Raw genomic sequence first — 21237 nt, 5'->3', positions numbered from 1 at the left:
ATGTGTCATCAGCATACTGAGAAAAACCATTCCTCTGTGCACTGTTTCTTGGCATGTTGGGTGGAGCCAGTGTTCAGACATCTTCCTTCTTTCTCAGCATATTGTCTTGATGCCCATGTAGGGTCATTCAAAAATAGCTGCAGATGCCTCTCTTCTTAATAATCCCCTTACTAAATATTGGGGATCAGTTGAGGAAAGATCACAAAATAGAACCTGTTGTCTTTACTTTTCACTTCTCCTTTTTCTTTCCTTTTATATCCATTTCCCTATGTCTGAGAACTTTAACATAAATGGAAAATGAATAGTTAGGCTATAAAACGCATGCAAATGAGAAAGACAGAAAAAATTTGTGTGAGATTTATTGTGAGAAATCTTTGATTCAGCAAACATGTTTCTCCATGTACTGTAGACACATTATAAGATACTAAGCCAAGTCATGTGAGGGCCAAAAGGTAAAAACCAGCCTTTTTCCAAGGGACTTATGTCAGTATATGATATAAGGGATTTACCAAAATAACTGAACTCAAGACTGAAAATAGTAAGTTCCATGCAAGAGGGATGAAGCAAGGTGCTATAGCATTCCGGTAGGGAAGAGAGTACTTTCTACAAAACAGTAAAGAAGAGTATCTGAACTTGGTTCCCTTTGAAGAATGGGTGGTATTTAAACCTACAAAAAGTGAGTAGGGGATGCTTCTATGCAGAAGGAGCAGTGGGAGCAAAGGCCCTGAGAAGGGGAAACATTGGATGTATGAGGAGAATTGAACATTTCCATGTAGTTGAAACTTAGGTGGATGAAGGAAAGTAGAAAGAGAATAATCATAAAGCTAGGAAAGGGGATGGAGCCAGCTCATGGAAGACCTTGACTGCCTTTTGAAATAAGCGTTAGAAAACTCTTGTTGTTTTGGTTTTTGTTTGTTTGTTTGTTGGTTGGTTTTTAAATGAAAGAGTGACCTGATTAGAGCTATTCTTTAAGAAGATCAGTATGGCTGTAGTATGTAAAAGAGGCTGGATAGGATGTCTACTTGAGAGTCAAGTACAAAAGTCCTGAAGAGGAATAAACAGATTTGTGGCAGTGGGAATGGAAAAGGAATTAAGAAAGAATCACATTTTTTGACTTTTTAGAGATTGGGCGGAGAGGTGAGAACTGACCTGTCTAATGTCAGGTTACTACTCTTTAACCCAAGGAATGAAATATTCTACAAAGGAGTAAATCTCCTTTGTAGTATATTTCATTTTTATGTGCTGTGGGTCAAAATGTTCTTTATGTACAAGCAAAATTTATTTACTTGATCTGACTCTTACTGCATACCTAATGTATTCTAAGCACTAAGGAGACATACAGGGGGGAAAAGATGCAGATTTTCTCTGTAAAAACTTGAACTCCTATTCATTTAAGCCTCTGTATGTATGTTCAGAAAATATGCCACATTCATACACAGATCACTTGTGATAATTGTTCTCTTTATAAATGCCTCCTACATGTCTTAAGACATTCATTCAGTAAAGATTTACCAAGTGACCACTCTGTCAAAGCATTGTGTTAATTGCAGGAAGTCAAAGGTGGACAAGAAATAGTCCTTACTCTTGAAAAGCTCCAGTGGAAGACAGCAACAGGGCCCCTGCTGGCCTTTTCCTTGGTTAGATAAATGACCTCAATTTCTTTTTCTTTTTTTCCATAGTCCTTTTTTTTCTGCCCTGTAGATCATTCACATTTCTTTTCTTTGATTCCTTTTAGCATTTCTACTTTGGGCAGCCTTTTGTACCCTGGAAGGATTATTATGTGCATGTCACCCCTCTAGTGCATTTCAGAATCACGTTGACTATATTACCAGCCCTTTTCTACACTTAGGCCCAGGAAGTCCTTTGTCCTCATATGTCTATCTTATTTTTCTTTCGAGATTTTAATTTCCTCATTGCATTGTTCTGTACTTCTGTTTGTTTTGTTGATTGGTTTTGTTTTCTGGTATTAGGCTCTCCTCTTTACAACTGATCAAGATGATTTTAAACTTGAGTCTTGTCTTCCAAACTGTTAACAGTAATCACCCAAGTTTACTGAATTACTGGAAAAAGTTGTGTGATACAGAGAAACAAGAGTGGGTTTCACAAACACACCTAGATCCAGACTGTAGCCCCTCACTTTCCTTCTCATTGACTGAAGGCATCTACTTATCCTGACTGCTTCTGCTGCCTCAGTTTCCTCATTTGTAAATGGTATTAAATAAAAGTTGTGTAAGATACTTCATTTATAGAGTAGGTCTTCCAAAGTGTCAGCCTTCTTCTTATATAACTTGGTAGTATCTAGGCAATTGGTCAATACACATTAAATTCCTTTACAATTAAATAATTCTTCCAATCTTTACATATTGTGGGTAAGTATAAAACTAGGGTTTTATTGTACCAGGTTTGCCTCTTAATTGTGTAAAAGGACATTTTAAAATAGTGCAGTGAAAGAAATTGGCTAAGTAATAATATATTAGAAAGTGTTTTTAAAACAAGAACCTAATTAAAAATTTTTTTTTCCATTTTCCATAGTCTGGAAAAAAAATCCTCACAGATTTTTAGGACCAATGGTTCTTTTTCTTTAATCATTTTAAATTTTCAATTACAGTTGGCATATATTATTATATTAGTTTCAGGTGTACACCCCAATGATTATAGACATTTTATAACTTACTAAATGATTACCCTAATAAATCTCATACCCATCTGACACCATACATCGTTATTGGAATGTTATTGGCTATATTCCCTATTCTGTAATTTACATCCCCAGGACTCTTCTATAACAACCAATTGGTACTTCTTAATCCCCTCACCTTTTTCACCCGTTCTCATAACCCCCCCTTCCATCTGGCAACCATCAAAACATTCTTTGTATCTATGAGTCTGTTTCTGTTCTGCTTGTTCATTTATTTTGTTTTTTAGGTTCAATTGTTGATAGATATGTATTTATTGCCATTTTATTGGTGATATTCTTTATCTTCTTCTTCTTGTTAAAGAAGACCCTTTAACTTTCCATACAATATTGGTTTGGTCGTGATGAACTCCTTTAGCTTTTCCTTGTCTGGGACTCTCTTTATCTGTAATCTTGATTGTAGGTCCTTGCTTTTCATCACTTTGAATATTTTTTGCCAATCCCTTCTAGCTTGCAAAGTTTCTATTGAGAAGTCAGCTGACAGCTCCCTTGTAGTTAACTAACTGCTTTTCTCTTGCTACTTTTACAATTCTCTGTCTTTAACCTTTGGCATTTTAATTATGAAGTGTCTCAGTGTGGGCCTTGTTAGGTTTATCTTGTTTGGGACTCTGCTTCCTGGACTTGTATGCCTGTTTTCTTCACCAAGTTAAGGAATTTTTCTGTCACTATTTTTTCAAATAGGTTTTCAATTTCTTGCTCTCTCTCTTCTCCTTCCCACAGCCCCATTATACAAATATTGGTACACTTGAAGTTGTCCCAGTGTCTCCTTATACTATCTTCATGTTTTGGGATTCTTTATTATTTTTGCTGTTTTGATTGAGTGTTTTTGCTTCCATGTATTCCAAATCACTGATTTGATTCTCAGCTTCATCTACTGTTGATTCCATAGAAATCATTCTTAATTTCAGTTAGTGTATCCTTCATTTCTGACTGGTCCTTTTTTATGCTGTTGAGGTTCTTACTAAGTTCACTGAACATCCTTATAATCAGAGTTTTGAACTCTCCATCTAGTAGATTGCTTCTCTCCATTGTATTTAGTTCTTTTTTTGGATTTATTCTGTTCTTTCATTCAGGCCATGTTTCTTTGTCTTCACCTTTTGGCAACCTCCCTGCGTTTGTTACTATATATTAGGTAGAGTTCTATGTCACACAGGGTTGGTAGAGGTGTAGGCCAAGGCCAGTCCCAACCTGTGCTCGGCCCAGGGCCACATAGCATGAATTACAAAGTGATCTGCAGATGGCTGCTACTTGTGCTGGGCTTAAAGGTGCCCAGGCAAGGCCAAGCTGTGAACCAAGGCCAGCTGCTGCTAGTGCTTAGCCTCAGGCAACTTAGTGGGAGGTACAGGGCACGCTGAAGCCAGGTACTACTTGTGTGAGAGATTTTAGGAGAGTACAAGGCATGATCCAAGACAGGCCATTGGTATGGAAAAGCCACTGAACATACCTTGGATGAGCCCAAAGGTTGAATGGGGGCAGAGCATCAGAGAATCACGAGGGCAGGGCAAACAGTGTGAGCTAGATTGAGGGAGTCTCAGATATGGTGCCTGCCTGCCAGCTCTGGCTTTTGGGTGAGGACTCATCAAAGAAACAATGGCCTCCGCCAACACTTCTGTCTGGGAGAAAGCTGCCCCACCCCTCGCTCTTGCCTTAATGACAGATGATTCAGTTTTTCCATGTATGTCTCTAGTTCCTTTCAAGCTGTTGTCCTGGTGCTGAGGCTCAGAGGGAGTGAGTCTGAGTAAGTCAGTGCCCAGGCCCTGTAAGAGGAACTGCCTGGGTCTCCAGAAGCCCCAGGCCTCAATCAGCCACAATCCCTGCTGGTTTTTACAGCCAGAATTTATGGGGACTTCTCTTCCTGGCACTGAAACCCTGAGATGGGGGTCCTGGTGTGGGTTCTCTCCTCAGGGGGGACCTCTGTAGCTGAGATATCCTTCCCAATCTTTGTCCACCACATGAGATGTGGGGGCAGCCTGTTCAGCACCTTCAACCTCTACCAGTCTCAACGTGGCTTCTTTTTTATTTATTTTATGTTTTTAATGTATTTTAGAGAGAGAGGAAGGGGGAGAAAGATAGAAACATTTATGTGAGAGAGAAACATCAATTGGTTGCCTCCTGTATGTGCTTCAACTAGGGATCAAACACATAACCTAGGTATGTGTCCTGACTGGATATAGAACACACCGACTTTTTCATAAATGGGATGATACTCTAACCAACTGAGCCACTCAGCCAGTGCTCAGTGTGGCTTCTTTTTTAATTTCCTAATTGTAGGACTTCCCATTCAGCTGGATTTCAGGCAGTTCTGAATGATGGTTGTTCTGTAGCTTAGTTGTAATTTTGATGTGAGCAATGGTTCTTGAGTTGGATTTTTCTTTGTGATGTGTAGGGAATCACCTAAGGTGTTACACATAGATTACTGGGTCTTACCTCAGGCCCTGGATCTGGAGTCAGTGGGAAACCCAGCTATCTGCTTATTTCAGAAACTCTCCAAATGATTCGTAAAGTCTCTTTCATTGGAGAACCTCTGCTGTAGAATATGCTGAACAAAATGACACAATAAATATAAGCCTTATTTATTAAAGAATTTCATTGTTTGAGGGGAAAATTGTATGTTTACTAAATGAGAGGTGGGGTATATGGCCCCTCTCTCTCCCAAGACCCCAGGAATCCTCCACACATTTCTAAGGGCCACCTTTTATGCATGTAGCTTTTTGGCCTGGGAGACACGTCACACTTCTACATGCACTTTGCTAGACTACAGTACACTTTTCTTGAACCTCAGAAATACTCATTCTTCTAGGAAGCACAAAATTTTTTAGGTATATATACTTACTTTTTGATGAGATAGTGAATGACAAATTTCAGGCAGCAGACAAAGCTATCAGGGTTATTTTCAAATAGCTACTACTTTGTTCAGGAAGCTATGGTGATTCTTTCCCCACAGGAATGATTTTTAAGAGCTAAGCATAAGCTATACCATGACCCAAAGGCACAAAATCTGGGAGAAAATTTGAGGGGCAATAGTTTTTATTTTGATGCCTTCAAACTTAGTTTCATACACGGTGTTAGAAATGTTCACTCTTAACTGGGCCATGTTCAAAAATATCCACTCCCATTCCCTTTCTGGATTATCCACTTTCTATGAGAGGAGACCACAGTTGATACTTTATTATTGACAAGGTGTTTCTTCATTTTATTACTGACTATTATTTAAGAAATGCAAATGGAAAAAATAAAGCTATTTTATCATAATAGAAACAGCACTAGTAATTCTCTTGAAACTCTTAGTGCCCAGATAGTAAGTGATAAGGGTTGGAGAGGTTACCTTACCCACAGGGTGTTGGCCGCATCAGCAAAGGAGAGCAGTAACTCATGAAAATAGAACAAAAATTAAAAAGTAGATTAATTTTTTTAGAGATGGCATATATCAAACAATCCAGTATCTCAATTTTATGTGAAAAAATTATGTTTCTGATTATTACTTGTGAGTAATACATGTTCTGCATGTCCTACAGTGGAAATTAGAGACAAAGGAAAAGTTACAAATTCAAAAGCATAATCAGGTTACAAATAATACATAAAGTGTAAATGTAGATTATTCTGGCAGTAGTGATTGAGTTTGCATTCTCAGGAAGAAAAACAATGATATATAATTTAAATGAAAAATCATGGAGATATTTCAAAAGTATGTATAATGTTAAGGTCCAACTGAAAAACCTAAACACAGGCTGCAAGAACTCAAATTCTCTGAGCATCAAGACATGAATGAACTGTCTCAAGACAATAGTCTTTAAAACCAGGGTGTTACTATTTTTAAGAAAAAGAAAAATCTTCCTCTGGAGAAGGTAAAAAATAAAAACCTATGATAATACTCTATTCTCTTAAGTCATAAGAATGCTATTACAGAATGTCTAAGGCTTCTTTTTTTTTCCCCTGTCCTCTATGTCCCTGGCTTCCCCTTCCTCACCCTCAGAGTCACCTCTTGACCCACAACTGCATTAAGAGTTACACTGTGCCTCAGGCTTCCTTAAATGAAATTTTACAGTATCTTTTGGGAACAGTGCTCTTTGAGGCACACTTGGAAGCACAATGTCTTTATGTGTTTCCACAGCTTCTATTTTATTTTCTACTTTCCTCTCATGTCTCATTTCATTTTCTCAAACTCCCCAGTTTCTCTTTTCAGCAATACCTGGGGTTGCTGTCCCCAGCTTTTTTCTCTCTTTCCTCCCATGTGCCAGGAATGATATTTTGGTCTTTGTTTTGCTATTGAAATGTTTTGCACATAGGCAGATGAAGTATTTCGTTGCTTGGATTCAGTTCAAGCATTGAACCAAAATACATTTGCCCCAGCAGGAAGCCAGCCATGTATTCCCACAAATGGCACCAACATCCACCCAGTCTCTCACACTGAGATGTGAACAGACCTTTGTGCAGCCAGTGGGGTGCCTTCTGTGAGTCCTTTATGTCCTTTCAGTTCCTGTCACTCCTTTAGATGAGACATTGAAGGTTCCTGGCCTAGGTGAGGCAGTAGCCTTCCCATGGCTCTCTGAATACCCCTTCATTCCTTTCTTCAGTGAGCCTGGATTGTATTCCCAGTTATTCTCAAGGCACAGCTCCATTATCCTCTGTGGCATCTCATTTCTTAAATCTACTACAAGCTGTTCTAACTGGTAAGCAATGCCCATTACCCCATAAAGCTTCAGTTTCCCAAGCTCTCTCTACTACTTGCACCAGGTTCAGCCAAGCTAAACAAGAATATTATCACAAAGATCTCTTTGTGATTCCCACCACCTGTCTTGACTCATGAAGCATCCTTCCTACCCATTCATTGGAGTCCTCACCATCCGTCAAGCCCATTTGTGTTGTGACCTCTTAAAAGGAGCCTTTCCTAATCTTACTCTCTCCTCTTCACCAGTTGGGTTCTGTAGCTCACCCATGGCACTTCATGTGGCTTCTTGTATTGTGTATTGAAGGATAAGGTGTCAAGTCTTCTCACTCATCTTGAATTTTCCTGGGGAATCTATTTACAGTGCCCTGAGCATAAAATGTACTCAATAACAAGCCATTAATTTGAAGACTGCTGAAAACCAAGACGACTTGTGTCATAAGAATAGGAGTTCTGGAGCAGACATCTTTTCCATGAATGCCTCCACCATCAATTTGACCACTGATCACTCCCTACTCACCTTTAGTCTGTAACTCTGAGTAGTATCACCTTATGCCTTTTCCTCTTCCTGTCCTCCTTCTTCAACTTAGTTGTGAGGAGTGAAGACAGGGCCCTAGAGCTCTGTGCTCCTGGATAAACCTACGGCAGATAAACCTACCCATCCTTCACATCTAACCACCACTATCTGTTTTAAGATCATTAGGATTCATCTCATTGTACCCTTTTTCTCAAGAAGCCCAGATGTCTAGCTCGTCCTTCTTCCTCTAGACCTTTACCCCCTACGACCCTGTACAGCCCTATCTCTTTCCTCTCTCCACCTCTCAGAACTCTTCTTCTATGTCCTCTGGGACTCAAGATCAGTCACCAGCAAATCCCATTGATCAGCAGCCTCATCGATTCACTTTCCAACTGTCCTAGGCAGCTATTTCAAAATTTCTCCTCCTTTTTTTTATTATAGCATGTCATTTATGTACTTTAAAAAACACAAGCATACAAAACTTATTTTACAAGGCTGCATGCATATATGTTTGAGGACCTATATCCAATTTAGAGTGCTGGCCCAGGACAAGGAATGGGGAGAGGGAAGAGTACAGGCAGCAGGATTGAAGAGCAAAGGGAAAAAAATTAAAGTGAAAAGAAATAACAAAAGGAGAGGCCTTGCATGGGCCAACAGAGAGTGTGCTGTATTCTGGAGAACAGTATATAATATATCTGAGACCCCTTACAAAAGCAAAAGTCAGAACCTGAGTCTAAGCAGAACCATAGCTCACTAGGCACCATGCAATGTGTCTCTCATGCTTGGTGCAGTTTGGGGGGGTGGGGAGTGGGATGATGGTAATTAATGCTCAAAGAAACGATGGAGCAAGGGCAGTGGGTAGATCTCTAAATTTCCCACACTTCCTCCCTCATCCACAGTCACACCTGATCATCTTGCTCGCTTTATCACTTGGAAAATGGAACAATCAGAAGAGATCATTCAAATGTTCCTCTGCCAAACCACCGCATTTACTCACCCTCAAGCCTTTGTGCCCATGAGTTTGTTGTCTTTCCTGTTCCTCTGGGTAAAATATCTGCCCTGTGACGAAAGGCAGCCCCATCCTTTTGTGCTGCGGCCCATTCCTGTCTGCCCTTTCAAGAACATTGCTCCAGTAGTTACCTCCTTTCTTACATAGTCAACTTTCCCCTCTATATTGAATCATAAGCAGTAGCTTTCAAACGTGCCCTAATTTCTTCCATTGGAAGGGAGGGAGGGAGGGAGAGCGGGGAGAGGGAGGGGAAATTCCTTTCATCCCCACATTCCTCTCTGGAGCCTCCATACTGATGCCCCCTCTGTCTGTATTCATACTGACTTCCTCCTCACTGATTTTCCTCCTCCCTCATTTGGTATCTCCTTTCCTCTACTGGCTTCTCCTCACAAAGGTCTCTCCGTCTGTCCCTGTCTCTGTCTCTCTGTCTTTCTCTCTCTCTTTACTTCCAAAGGACCCTCATGCAGTCTTATGGCTTTAAATATCATTTTTTTGCTGACAGCCCCAAAACACATGCTACAAACTTCAATATCTCCTTTTTATTTCCAACTGCCTACTTGCTGTCTCCTGTGGATGTCTAATATCTCAAAAGTAACTTGTCCCAAATGAAATTCCTGATTTCCCCACCTACTTGCTCCTCTCAGTTCTCTGCATTTCAGTAAATGGCAACTCCATCTTTCCAATTACTCATGCCAGAAACAGAGATATTATACCTACATCCAGTTCATGGGCAAATATATCTCAGGTTTGGCCATGTCTTATCACCTCCACTGCTACCATCTTATCCCAAAACATCCTCATCTCTTGCATGGATGATTGCAGTAGACTCATAGCTGGTATTCCTGTTCCTACTATTGGCCCCCACACTCAGTCTATTCTAAACACTGTTGCCAGTGCCGTCCTGTTAAAATGTAAGCCAGATCACACACTTCACTTAGAATCCTCTGATAGCTCCCATCTCCTACAGAGAAAAATCTAGTGATCATGGAGGTGCCCCCAACTCTGACACTTCTCTACCACCTTCCCCAGCTTACTCAGTTCTAGTCACACCTCAGTACTCCACAGTTTCATCTTGTACCTTTTGACTTTTTCTTCCTGATGCCTAGAGTGCTCCTTCCTGAATATCAGTATGTTTCACTCACATTCCTATTTCAGGCCTCTGCTCAAGTGCTATTTTCTCAATAACCCCACACCTCAGATCTTAGTAGCAACTGCCTGCCCTTACAGTCTCCACCTCATTGCATTGTTTCCCTGTAGCATCCACCACCCATTTGCATCCTGTATCAGGTATTTGTTTACATCTGAGTCTGTCTTTCCCCACAAAAATGTAACTTCTGTGAGGACAGAGGGTTTTGTTTTACCCATGAATTCACTGCTATATTTCTAAAAGAGTTCATGGTACATACTTGGATACTCAATAAACACTTGTTGAATAAATGAAGAATATTGCTAATTTTCTGCTATATTCAAGGATAGCCTTGCACTAGTCACCCTTAAGCAGAGATTCTGTGCACCCAAGCTGTCCCCTTGGTGCTTCCTCATCTTATTCTCTCTTCCCTTTAGGAAAGCTTCCCGTTTCCTCAGGGTGAGACACTGATACTATGGGCAGAGGGCTACTAGCTCCAGGGTGCACTGATGGCTTCATGGCCTTCTGGGCTTGAATCAGAATTCTGGGAAATTTTGTGCAGACAGTTCAGTAATCAAAATTGGACTCAAACCTTAAGCCAGTGGCTGAGTACCTCATGTTCTCAGCCTGGCATGCTACTGTTATTTAATTTAACATTAAGCAAAGGGCCAAGACTGACTGTTTCCTGCCAAGTTGAAAACCAACCAAATACTTATGGGATAATCAGTTCTTTTTTTGAGATTTTTCACATTAGACATTATGTCTGAAACCTTAAGTAATGCAAGGTCATTGGAATACCACCCTTTTTTATTTCATTAGTATCAAAGCAAAACAAAAAACCCAGAGCTGTACTAAGTCAGTAGAGTGTGTATCTGTGAAAATTATGTTCCATGATTTTAGCAGCCTCTCACCCTCAATCTTGTGGAGATATTAAGCTTATTCATCACTTTAATAAATATGTTTAAGCCTAAATAATGCCTGCTGTTAATTTATACATTTGAAATTATTCTCTTTGAATGGACCTAAATATGCAGTTAACTCTAAACAGAATGCATGGCAGAAGAGGAAAAAAAAATGCCTTTCCATAAATAATTACAATAAATAATCCCCCCCAAAAGAATTAAAGTTTATGCCATTAGAAACCTGGCAAGAAAATAAAAAGAGGGAAATATTATGAAAACAACTCTTGCCAAGCAATTTGTAAGTTACACTGTGAAATTTAGATTTTTTTGGTGGGGGAGGGAAAAAGCTATCATTCACAACTACATTCTGTCACTAAATTGTCCTCTGTCCGAGGCTGATGGACAGCTCCCAAGCACATGTTCCAAAGAAACAAAGTGGAGAAAAGAGCATCCTGTGGAAGGAGAACATGAAGATACCCATGTCAGGAAGGGCTGGAGAGCAGAGCAGGCAGAGAACAGGAGTGACATTTATCTGGAGTGAACCTGGAATACATGACACACACCTCCATGCGGTTATCTCAGGGCCGTGATTTGTTTCATCCCACTTGTATCTGTGTTCATGCTTCCCCAGAGTAGTGCTAAACCCAGACATCTGAATCATTCCCTTCATTCAGGCACACCACGGTGATCTAGTGGCTGTGCCCTGTTGCAGGCAAAGTATGGGGTGGCTCACAGACAGCACCAGGCAGCCCTTCTCACCTGTTTTGAGTCCCCCCCAATCTTGTATGATTGCTCCCCAAATTACATTGCAACTGTGTCTTGCAGAGATAGAATATTTCATTTTCTTGACCTGCAATGGGAAATGAGTTAAAAGAAAGCGCTAAAGAATGATAACACTGATGTTACACTGGCTGCATAGCAATGTGCTTGCCTGCTTCCTAAGGTGATCTCTTTTCCTAACCCAGAGAGGTACAGAGTCACTCGCCAGTTCTCACATGGCACACGTAAAAGGCTGAAGGAACACATCACTAGCTGCCTGATTAACAGAAGCAAATTCATGACCATGATCAGGACAGGCTCCTACTGAGTGTTTGTAATGTATGGGTTCCAGCCTTGTTATTCTTTTATATTCAAGTTTTTTAAGCTAAACTAAGATTTTCTAAAAATGTTTTTTCCCAAGTGTTGTATTTACAGGTATAATTTAGTTATGAAAAAACTTAATGAATCATTAATGTATTTGGAGAATTTACAACCTATAACTTGTGAAATACATGGAATTGCTCCCTATATACCAACATTTAGAACAATAAAACCAATTTTATTTTATTTTTTTAAGTTAAGATTTTTTTTAATTAGGTAGAAAAATCAAAATTAGACACATCGGAACTTTTTTCAGTTTTGTGAATTTGAAATATGTTATTTTTACATGGATTGCTCTTTTTTTAACTTTTCATTCATTTTTTTAATAACATACACATTTTATCTTTAAATTTTTCCTAGCAATTTATCTAAGGTAACAATGTCCTCCAAATCTACCATTTGGTTGTATGTTCCAGTGTCATACTGGAGTAGTATACTTAAGATGTAATTACAATAAAAGTAGTAAACATTAATATTTTCAAGTTTTATCTGGACAACTGGTCTGAGGCATATTCATTCAAATAAAATAGCAGGACATCCTCCTAAAGTTATCAGAAATAAAAATGACCTATGAACAGTTATCCAGAAGGGTTTATATTTAATAAGGTGTGATTTTTACATCATCACCTCCATTGTGATTGTCACTTTGATTGGAACGTACACACGGAGGAGAAATGCACGAGATCAGGGCCCTGTGTGTGACCAGCTTCTCCAGTGTGATGCCTACAGCTATGTCCAGGCTGCAGAGTCACCTGTACCATCTTAATATGAATGCCTTTTGAAAGAAATAATGTTAGTTTATTACCAGTGGAAACAGATGAAAAGTTAGAGCTTGACTGTCCCTGTTTCTCTGAGATGGCTCGTCTTAGAATAAACCCAGTCTAGACCCAATGATGATTACGTTTTTCAAGAACCAGATGAAGCATGAATGAAAAACCCAGTGAAAGGTTAGAAAAGGATGGTACCAACATTACATTTTAATTACATTTTTGCCAACAAAAAAAGAGGAAAATTTTAAGGTGAGAAATTTGAACATACCATTTTCTTCCTTTCAGGTGATGTGGTAGCTCAGATGCTGAGCACTCTCTCATTCTGATTAAAAAGGTAGAAGCCCTTTAAAAAAAATGATTCTGTTTAGTGAATTGAACATTATCTTCCTAATATTTTTCATCTTGAGCTCATTTAGCAGAGGAAATAGATATTTCATCAGACGTTGATGTGACATTCCATCACACTATACCATAAACAGGACAAACAGTGTTTTGGAAATGGGAAAGCCAGAGAGCTAAGATAGCTGCCCCTGTAAGGCTCTGGTTATCTCATTTAAACAGATATTAAATGTGGTGCCAGTAGTGTGATCATCAGCTGCTTCCTACTTTGTATAAATTGCTTACAAGGAGTCTTTTGCCTACCAGATGTGACCTAGATTTAGATTTCCAAAGGCAGGGGGGAAAAAAATCTCTATTGTGTTAAAAAAAAAACAAAAAAAACAGTTGCTGGTTAAATGCATGGTAAATGAGCTTATCTCACTTTTTCAGGTGTTTGGGTTAATATGTTATGGAATTACTGCTTCATTTAAGAAAAATAATTGAGGAAAATGTTCCAGCAAATCAAATTTGGATAAAGGCTTAGGATAGTTATTGTGTTAGCAAGTTTGAAAATGGTAGAAAGAGCAGGGAGCCAATAGAGATAATAAAAATACAAAAAACTGTGTTTGAGAAGAGTCCCTTATAAAAGGGTCAGTTATGGCTGTGCTGTCCAACTCTTGTTATAATTTACTAAAATATTGAAGAACAATGTGAACAATTACACTCCTTTCAGTGCATATGAAAACTGTAGAAAAAATCAAAGTTTGTCTCTTTGCAGGCTCTGATAAGTCTTATTACTCTTACATGCAGCAAAAAACATTTTTAATGTAACATCTTTATTCTCTCTTACTTACCCATTTTCTTTTTCATTTCCTTTCATCTTTAGGAGCTGCTACTCCAAAACCTGTCCCAGAACCTGAGAAACAAACAGACCATACAGTTAAAATTGCTGGAGTCCTTGCTGGCATCTTGCTGTTCGTTATTATATTTCTTGGAGTTGTGTTGGTAATGAAGAAAAGGTGAGCCCCTCACTATTGCCAAAGATGTGGTTCTTTCCCATTGTTGCCAGGTTGCTTCATGTGCGTAAAAATATTCAGTTATCGAATTGGCTTTGACGATCAAGACACTTCTGTGACTCTAATTGTTGATATTTTTCATCGTATAGCACTCAAGGTTATGGGACAAAATTTAGAGTAAATGGTTGTTACTTTGTGTGAATATGCAGAGCAAATCATCCAAGATAACAAAAATTGTGTGTTTTACTGCAAGCCAGTGTGTACAGATCTGCAGAATCTCTAAAGTTGTTTATTCACCAGGAAATTTCTAGTACTTATTACTGACATATTAACACATTTGATATTCTTGGGGATATGAGAAAAAAGCCTTCTTTCTCATTAGAATGAAGATGACAGTATTGAGCCCATGTTATGTGCAGGCACCATGCTAAGAAGTTAATCAGCACAACACCCCATGAGAAAGAGGCTTTCAAAGAACAGCCAGACAGAAACACAGAGTATGGACGTGGTTAAGGACAAGAACTAGAGCACATTGTGTGTTATAAGATTGCATTGTCTATCCAACAGATGGTCTAGGGAGGAGGAAAACAGATATGGCTATAGTAAGAAATCCTTACCTCTGATACTTGAAAAATATACAGTGTCTTCTGTTTTGTGAAAATAAGCAAAAACTTGCCTAATAGTACAATACAATGTTCCATTTATACAAAAATTAGCAACATAAAAATGTAGACAGTAAAGAAGTAATAGGATAAATTTTCCCAAACAGGTAATACTAAGACCATGTTTGTTTTCTCTATAGTTTTAAAAGAATTATAGAGTGGGAATAAAGTCATGGCGAGTCAGAGGTGAGGGCAGAGAGACGGGGAAAGTGGAGTCTGGAAAGCTTTGCCTGGTCATCGAAGGAGGTTAGACTTGGCCCTAAATCCTGCTGGTGGCCTTTAAGATCACTCTGATGTTAGGGTTGAGCACAGAGTGGAGGAAAAAGAACTAGAGTCATAAATAGCAGTTGAAGGAAGAGAGGGAGCAACTTTAGAAAAGTTAGGAGGAGGTAGGTGTTAGTAGCCATTTGGAGGCAGAAGCTGAGGGAGATGGATCAGTACAGAAAGAATCTAGTTACTGGCTTAGACAACTTAGTGGAGACACTCTCATTGACCAAAATGTGAAATATAGAAAGTAGAACATATTTGGGGAGTGAAAATGTAGAATTCAGTTTTGCACTCCTTATGTTCACTATCCCTGTATGGTTAAGTGGAGATACCCACTAGGCAGTTGGACATGCTGTGTGGACTAGGAATAATACTTTCCATAGTCAATGTCTTCAACATATCCTGGAGTGGAAGCCATGGGTTTGGATGAGGTCACTCAAAGTCAGTGTAGAGTGAGAAGGAAGTCAAAGGTGAAGTTAAAATGTTGGGTAACAGCGATATGTAAGGGGTAAGTTAGTATCCAAATATATATACATATATATTTTTCTTTTCTATTTTTGTTGATGTTTGTTGTTGTAGTCAGGCCTCAGGACAAAGTATTGCTCTGTCTCAGTTGAATATATCACTAATGGGTGTCATCATTTTAGCTCTTCCTTTCCACTTGTCAAACATCCTCTATTCCTTTCTCTTTTTATTGCTCATCATTTGATTGCTATTCTTGTTTTTAATTTTTTTCCTTTTTATTTCACTTCTCTGTACCTCTTTTTTTTACCCTTTTTTCTTCTTTTTTAGCTATTTATCTCTATTTCTTTCTTCCTCCATATATCTTTGTTTTTCATTTTCTATTGTACTTCTGTCTCACCTCTCATAGATTTTTCTCCTGGATGTACTTCATCTCTTTCCACCTTGATGTTTATGTAGATATCTTATCTTTGGTACCAGTGGTCTGTACTGTTGAGGTGTTTTGTTTTGTTTTTTTCTTCAGTATGATTCTGTGTAAATTCTAAGCAACACTAGGCCTTTCCATGCCTGCACACTAAAACTAAACATTTTGGAGACATTTTGTTTGGAGACAGAAAGTTGTGGGAATATGTGGAGTTTTGTATTAACCGGCAAGCAGTTACCCTGTGACCTTAGCTGAACATTAACTCAGCCTCCAGGGGTCTTCCTACTGGATTAATTCATTGTTCTACCGGGGCTTCTCAGGTAGTCATGGAGGTTATGTGATAAATTATGCATTTGAAGATACTGCCTATGGTAACATATGGCCTTGATACAACTTTAGACTAAATACTGATAACTCATATAAAATGTACATGATTATTTACTAGGTAATAATATCACAGCATGTGCTACTTCTGTATTTACTTTTTTCAGAATATAGAATATGCTCCCTGTGAGGCAAATTTACCAATATACTATGCCTATAAATACAATACTTTTGTGATTTAAATCTGAACAGTAATGTGCAATGAACTGTCATATTTAACAGAAATTCTTAAAACTTATGATTGTTCAGAGTTTTTCCCCAAAATTTAAATCTATATTTTAAAGATTTATTTTTAAACAGAATAGTTAAAACATGCTATTAATCATGGATAAGTTGCTGGAGTGTTTTTCATGTATAATAAGCTATGTTGTTTGGTTACAGGGAACACTGAATATATATATATATATATTTTTTGAGGTATAACTGACATGTAACATTTTATAGTTTCAAGTGTAATGCATATATTGGGAAATGATTGTCCAGTTAACATCTGTTACCAATTACATAATTACAAAAATATTTTTTATGGTCATGAGGACTTTTAAAGTCTACTCTCTTAGCAATTTTCAGATATGCAATGCAGTATTATTAACCTAAGTCACCATGCTATATATAACATCCCCATGACTTACTTATTTTATAGGTGGAAGATTATACCTTTTGACCTCCTTCACCCATTTTAGCCTCCCCCTCACCCCGCAGTAGAACACTGAATTCAGTCTGGGAATTCCTAGATCTGTATTTTGTGATTCTGAATTTCTCTGGACCTCATTTTCCTTATTTGTAAACAGAAATTTGCACCAGATGATCTCTGAAGTCACTCCCAATAGTGACAGTACTACACATTTGCTATTCTAGAAGTACAGTGGGTGGCTCATTACTACATTTCTTTATTTAAACATACCCAGTGTTTCTTCCAAAGGCTCTCTTTGTTCAGTCAATTCAAGTCTAGAATGTTAGTTAATGAGTGGTTTATCTTTTAGCCACGATTCCCATTGCCACATAGCAGGTACTTATTTAAAAGTAGGGAGCAATGGGGAAATGAAAAAAGGGAGGGAGAGAGAGGGGAGGGAAAGACTTATGTCAGGTGTGGATTTCAGTATAGTATTAGTCATTTTGCTGGTTAGAACCTAATGCTAACCGAGCTTTGGATTCCTGTTCTATAAGGGCTAGTTTCTTCTACCCACAGCACTGAGTCAGCCAACACAAATATATGCCATTGGTCGTAAAGACAGACTGGGCCCAAGAGAGAGTGTGGGTGAAACAAGTGCATTAATATTTCTTGAAATACAATTGGAAGTCCGTCTGCTGAGGAAAAGTCAGTAGTCACTGTCTGTGTTTGGCAGCAGGCCAGGCACACGTGAGACCTTGGGAGAAGGAAGAGCAAATTTTATTGGGAGGCATTTTCAATTATTAGTTTAACTAAGATCGTGTTGTCTTCTGTAAAAAATAGTTGCTGAACATAGGCCTCAAATGGAACATGGCAAATATGTTCAGTTCAAACTAACTCATAGAATTCTTTTACATCTAGGCGATAATGACTAAAAACTGAAATGACCATCAGTTATATTTAGCTAGAATGTTTTATAAACCTCTCACAAATTAATGACTAGTTGTTAATTTACTTATGAATATTAATCCATTTGAGCCTTGTCTGGGCTAATTTGAAATCTTCTTTTCCCTAAAAACTGTTATAAACCTTTACATTAATTTTTTTTATTCCCTAACTAAAGCAATTTCTTATTATTTTTCTCTTTCCTAATAACATGCATTCTTTGGAGGGTGCAGTGTTTTGATGCCACAAGTATTAAGAAAGGGGATAAAACAACTATAAAATAGAAGTTCCGTACATGACAAAATAGCCCCACATTAATGTTAAATAAGTTGAATAGGAGATACCTATTTATCATGTTTCATCCATGTATAAATAATAACATATTGTATACAACATTAAATATATTGTATAAATTAAAATAACCTGCATTTTCAACATTTTTCATAAGGAATAATTTATCTCCATAACATGTTTGACAGAATTTAGCATGCAAGCACCATCAATTTTTATCCTGATTAATTATATTTACTATTGTTCCTAAAACTGCTATAGATCTTTTAGAAATTTGAGAAAATTTATATTAATTACAGCAAAATTCCCATCTCAGCTATTGTGCTAAATAGAATTACAGAAGTTCTATCTATATGGAAGTAATTAAAGAAATATGCAGTCTTGATCAAAATAGAAAATGTTAGCTATTCAAATGCATGGACACTTGTTATAGGTAAATATAACTATTGCAGTCCTGAAGTACTACACTTCTATCTCCCTTCTATAACATATTTTAACAGATGTACATTTGTCATTGAACGCAAGTGCAGCATATGTCATTAAATATTCTATTACATTTAAACAATATTAGTACCTCCAAGAAAAATATCTCAATGAAAATAGGAAGTATTTCTGAAGACATCATGAAACAAAAAGGATAAAAGAGAAAATTTGATGAAATTACTCTTTTCAAAGAGATGGCCTGCAGCATGCGGCTGGAGGCAAGTTGACATTCACTGTAGTTTTCCCAGTATACCTTTTCACCCATGAGATAGGAATTTCTTTTCCACTAGAGCTAAATGTGAGCTGTATGTGGAAAACCTTTTAAGTCTGGAAGCTTTATTGAAAGTCCTGTTCCAAAGTCACATTTTCAGAAACTGCATTAAGAAAAGTAGACATTGAAAGGAAAAGAAATCAGCAGAGACAAGAGGGAAGGACGGAGGGGGGCGGGGAAAAGGAAGGGAAGGGGAAAGTCAAGGAACATATAGCAAGGACTCATGGACAAAACCAAAGGGGAAGAGCTGAGGGAGGGAAGGAGGGCGGGGACAAGGGAAAGTGGTAGGGGGTAGGCAGAGACAAATGTATTTGAAAAAATAAATTAAAATTAAATTAAAAAAATAAATAAAATATTTACAAAACAAAAAAAGAAAGAAAAGTAGACATTTCTTTGTTATTGTTATTTAGAATATGTATACTTAATATGCATCCATAATAGCCAGATGCTGAGACTTTTCTAGTCTAGCTCAGGCTTTGACATATATGACACAAAATATGTGCACACAAATGCACGTGGACATGTCATCCTAATCTATCAGCAAGCTCATGCCCTTCAGTTTTCTAGATGATGATAGGATGGGCTTGTTGTACAGAGGTAAGTTAAACAAACTGACCTTTTTAAGGCCTCCTCTAACTTCATACGATTGCCCTATTAGCTCCTATATGAGCCACTATTTCTGGATTCAATGTAATGGGTTAATTATGTTTTACAAAGGGTTCTTTAGGAACTCTTTATGAGAAAGATTTTATTTAAAAAAATGAGTGTGAGGAATATAGGCACCAATTTTTTTCATTTTTTAGGAGAAAAATGTTAGAGAATGATAAGGGGCAGCCACTTGAGCTTTGGGATCTTACAAACCAGGTTAGAATGCCAGCTTCTCCTTTAGATGAGTTACTTAACCTCTCTGAACTCAGTTTGCAAATGTGAAATGTGATGATAATGTCTACTTCCTGAGGGAAGCATGAAAATTAAATGAGGTAACTCGTATACATAGTTGGCACTTGATAAATAATAGCTTCAGGGCTATTTTTGAGGGTTGTGCAGTTCAAGGTGACACAGGTAGTACGTGCAGAATCCAGGATAAATCCAAGTACATCTGATTGTTAACCACCTTGCTACACGAGTCACACCTTAAAACCCAGAGATACTTCTTGCTCCAAAACATGCAAATGCTCTGTATCATTAGCAGGTAACAACGCATAGTTAGATCAGCTTGTTTCAGTTTACTATTGTTATAGGTCTACAAATACTTGAAACTCTGCCAGCATGTATTAATCTTCTTTTTTGGGCTTTCATTGGAGAATTAGCAAAATACAATTTTTTCCACTTCCTTCTTTACAAAAGCTCTTTTAAAACTCTTTCAGATATGTGTATTTTGTGTATTTGAATCGTAAGTTTATTTCTGATAATTCATAATGGTGAAGATACTGTATCCTTCTCTGGTTTAATGAATGAGAGAACTTTATGAAATTTTCTAGTGAGCTGTGAATCAAGGGAACCTTTGCTCTTCTGCTTCCTCCTCAGAGACAAACGCTAGAGTCTGGGAGCCATGGAGGTGAGAGAGGGGGCCCTGGAGACAAATGCTGGCATGCACACCTTGGCTCTGTGGCTTACTAGCTCTGAGACCTTGGGTAACATACTTAGTTTTGTGTCCCTCGTTTTCCCCAAGTGTACTAGGCATAATAATAGTATTTACCCTATAAGAGTGTTAGGAGATGAAAACAAGTTATTACCATTTAAGTGCTGCCCCTAATAAATATTAACTCTATTATTAATATCCATAATATATTACTTTAATATATGGTCTGTAGCTGACTCCAGTTTCAATGACCATTGACTGCATGCCTCACTGTCTTTGTTTCCCTACTCAGAAGAGCAAGGACAAGCTGTGGCTTCACTAGAGTGAGTACAGCTCTCCTTGCCCATGGAGACCCAAGGTCTATAATTATGAGAATAGCTAGGAACACAGCTGCCTGGAGTGAGACAGTTCACTGTCCCCATCACTTGTGGTCAGGCTTTGGGAAGGTGCTACAGATGAAAGCATGAAAGAGAACTGCTCTTTGGCCGCGCTCACCCCACAGTGCTCCTGATGCAGAAGCTCCTGCTCAGGCCAGGGGATGGCTGGAGAGTGGAAAAATATTTTCTGCAGAGAAAAAAAACAAAGTCCTCTACCATTCATGGGGACTTCCTCTATGCCCCCATTTTTCTGAGCAGGCATGGCTTTGGCATTCAACTCAAACATACTTTGTTTCATCAAAACCCGTCAGACCCAGGCC

The 21237-nt window shown here is 38.2% G+C and overlaps 1 protein-coding gene across 2 annotated transcripts in view; it reads left to right on the top strand.

Annotated features, from left to right (window-relative positions):
- Window positions 1-21237, top strand: part of PTPRM (protein tyrosine phosphatase receptor type M) — an 820882-nt gene that overhangs the window by 560482 nt on the left and 239163 nt on the right. For both annotated transcript variants that reach the window (XM_054587385.1, XM_054587386.1), the window contains one exon: window positions 14030-14162. In XM_054587385.1, coding sequence (XP_054443360.1) covers window positions 14030-14162 — 133 coding nt within the window. The remainder of the gene's footprint in view (window positions 1-14029; window positions 14163-21237) is intronic.

This window comes from Pteronotus mesoamericanus, unplaced genomic scaffold (genome assembly GCF_021234165.1).
Source record: "Pteronotus mesoamericanus isolate MK-2021 breed Mesoamerican mustached bat unplaced genomic scaffold, CSHL_Meso_final scaffold_118, whole genome shotgun sequence".
NCBI lineage: Eukaryota > Metazoa > Chordata > Mammalia > Chiroptera > Mormoopidae > Pteronotus > Pteronotus mesoamericanus.
Note: the sequence above shows the minus strand (reverse complement) of the source record. Positions and strands in the feature narration are given on the sequence as shown.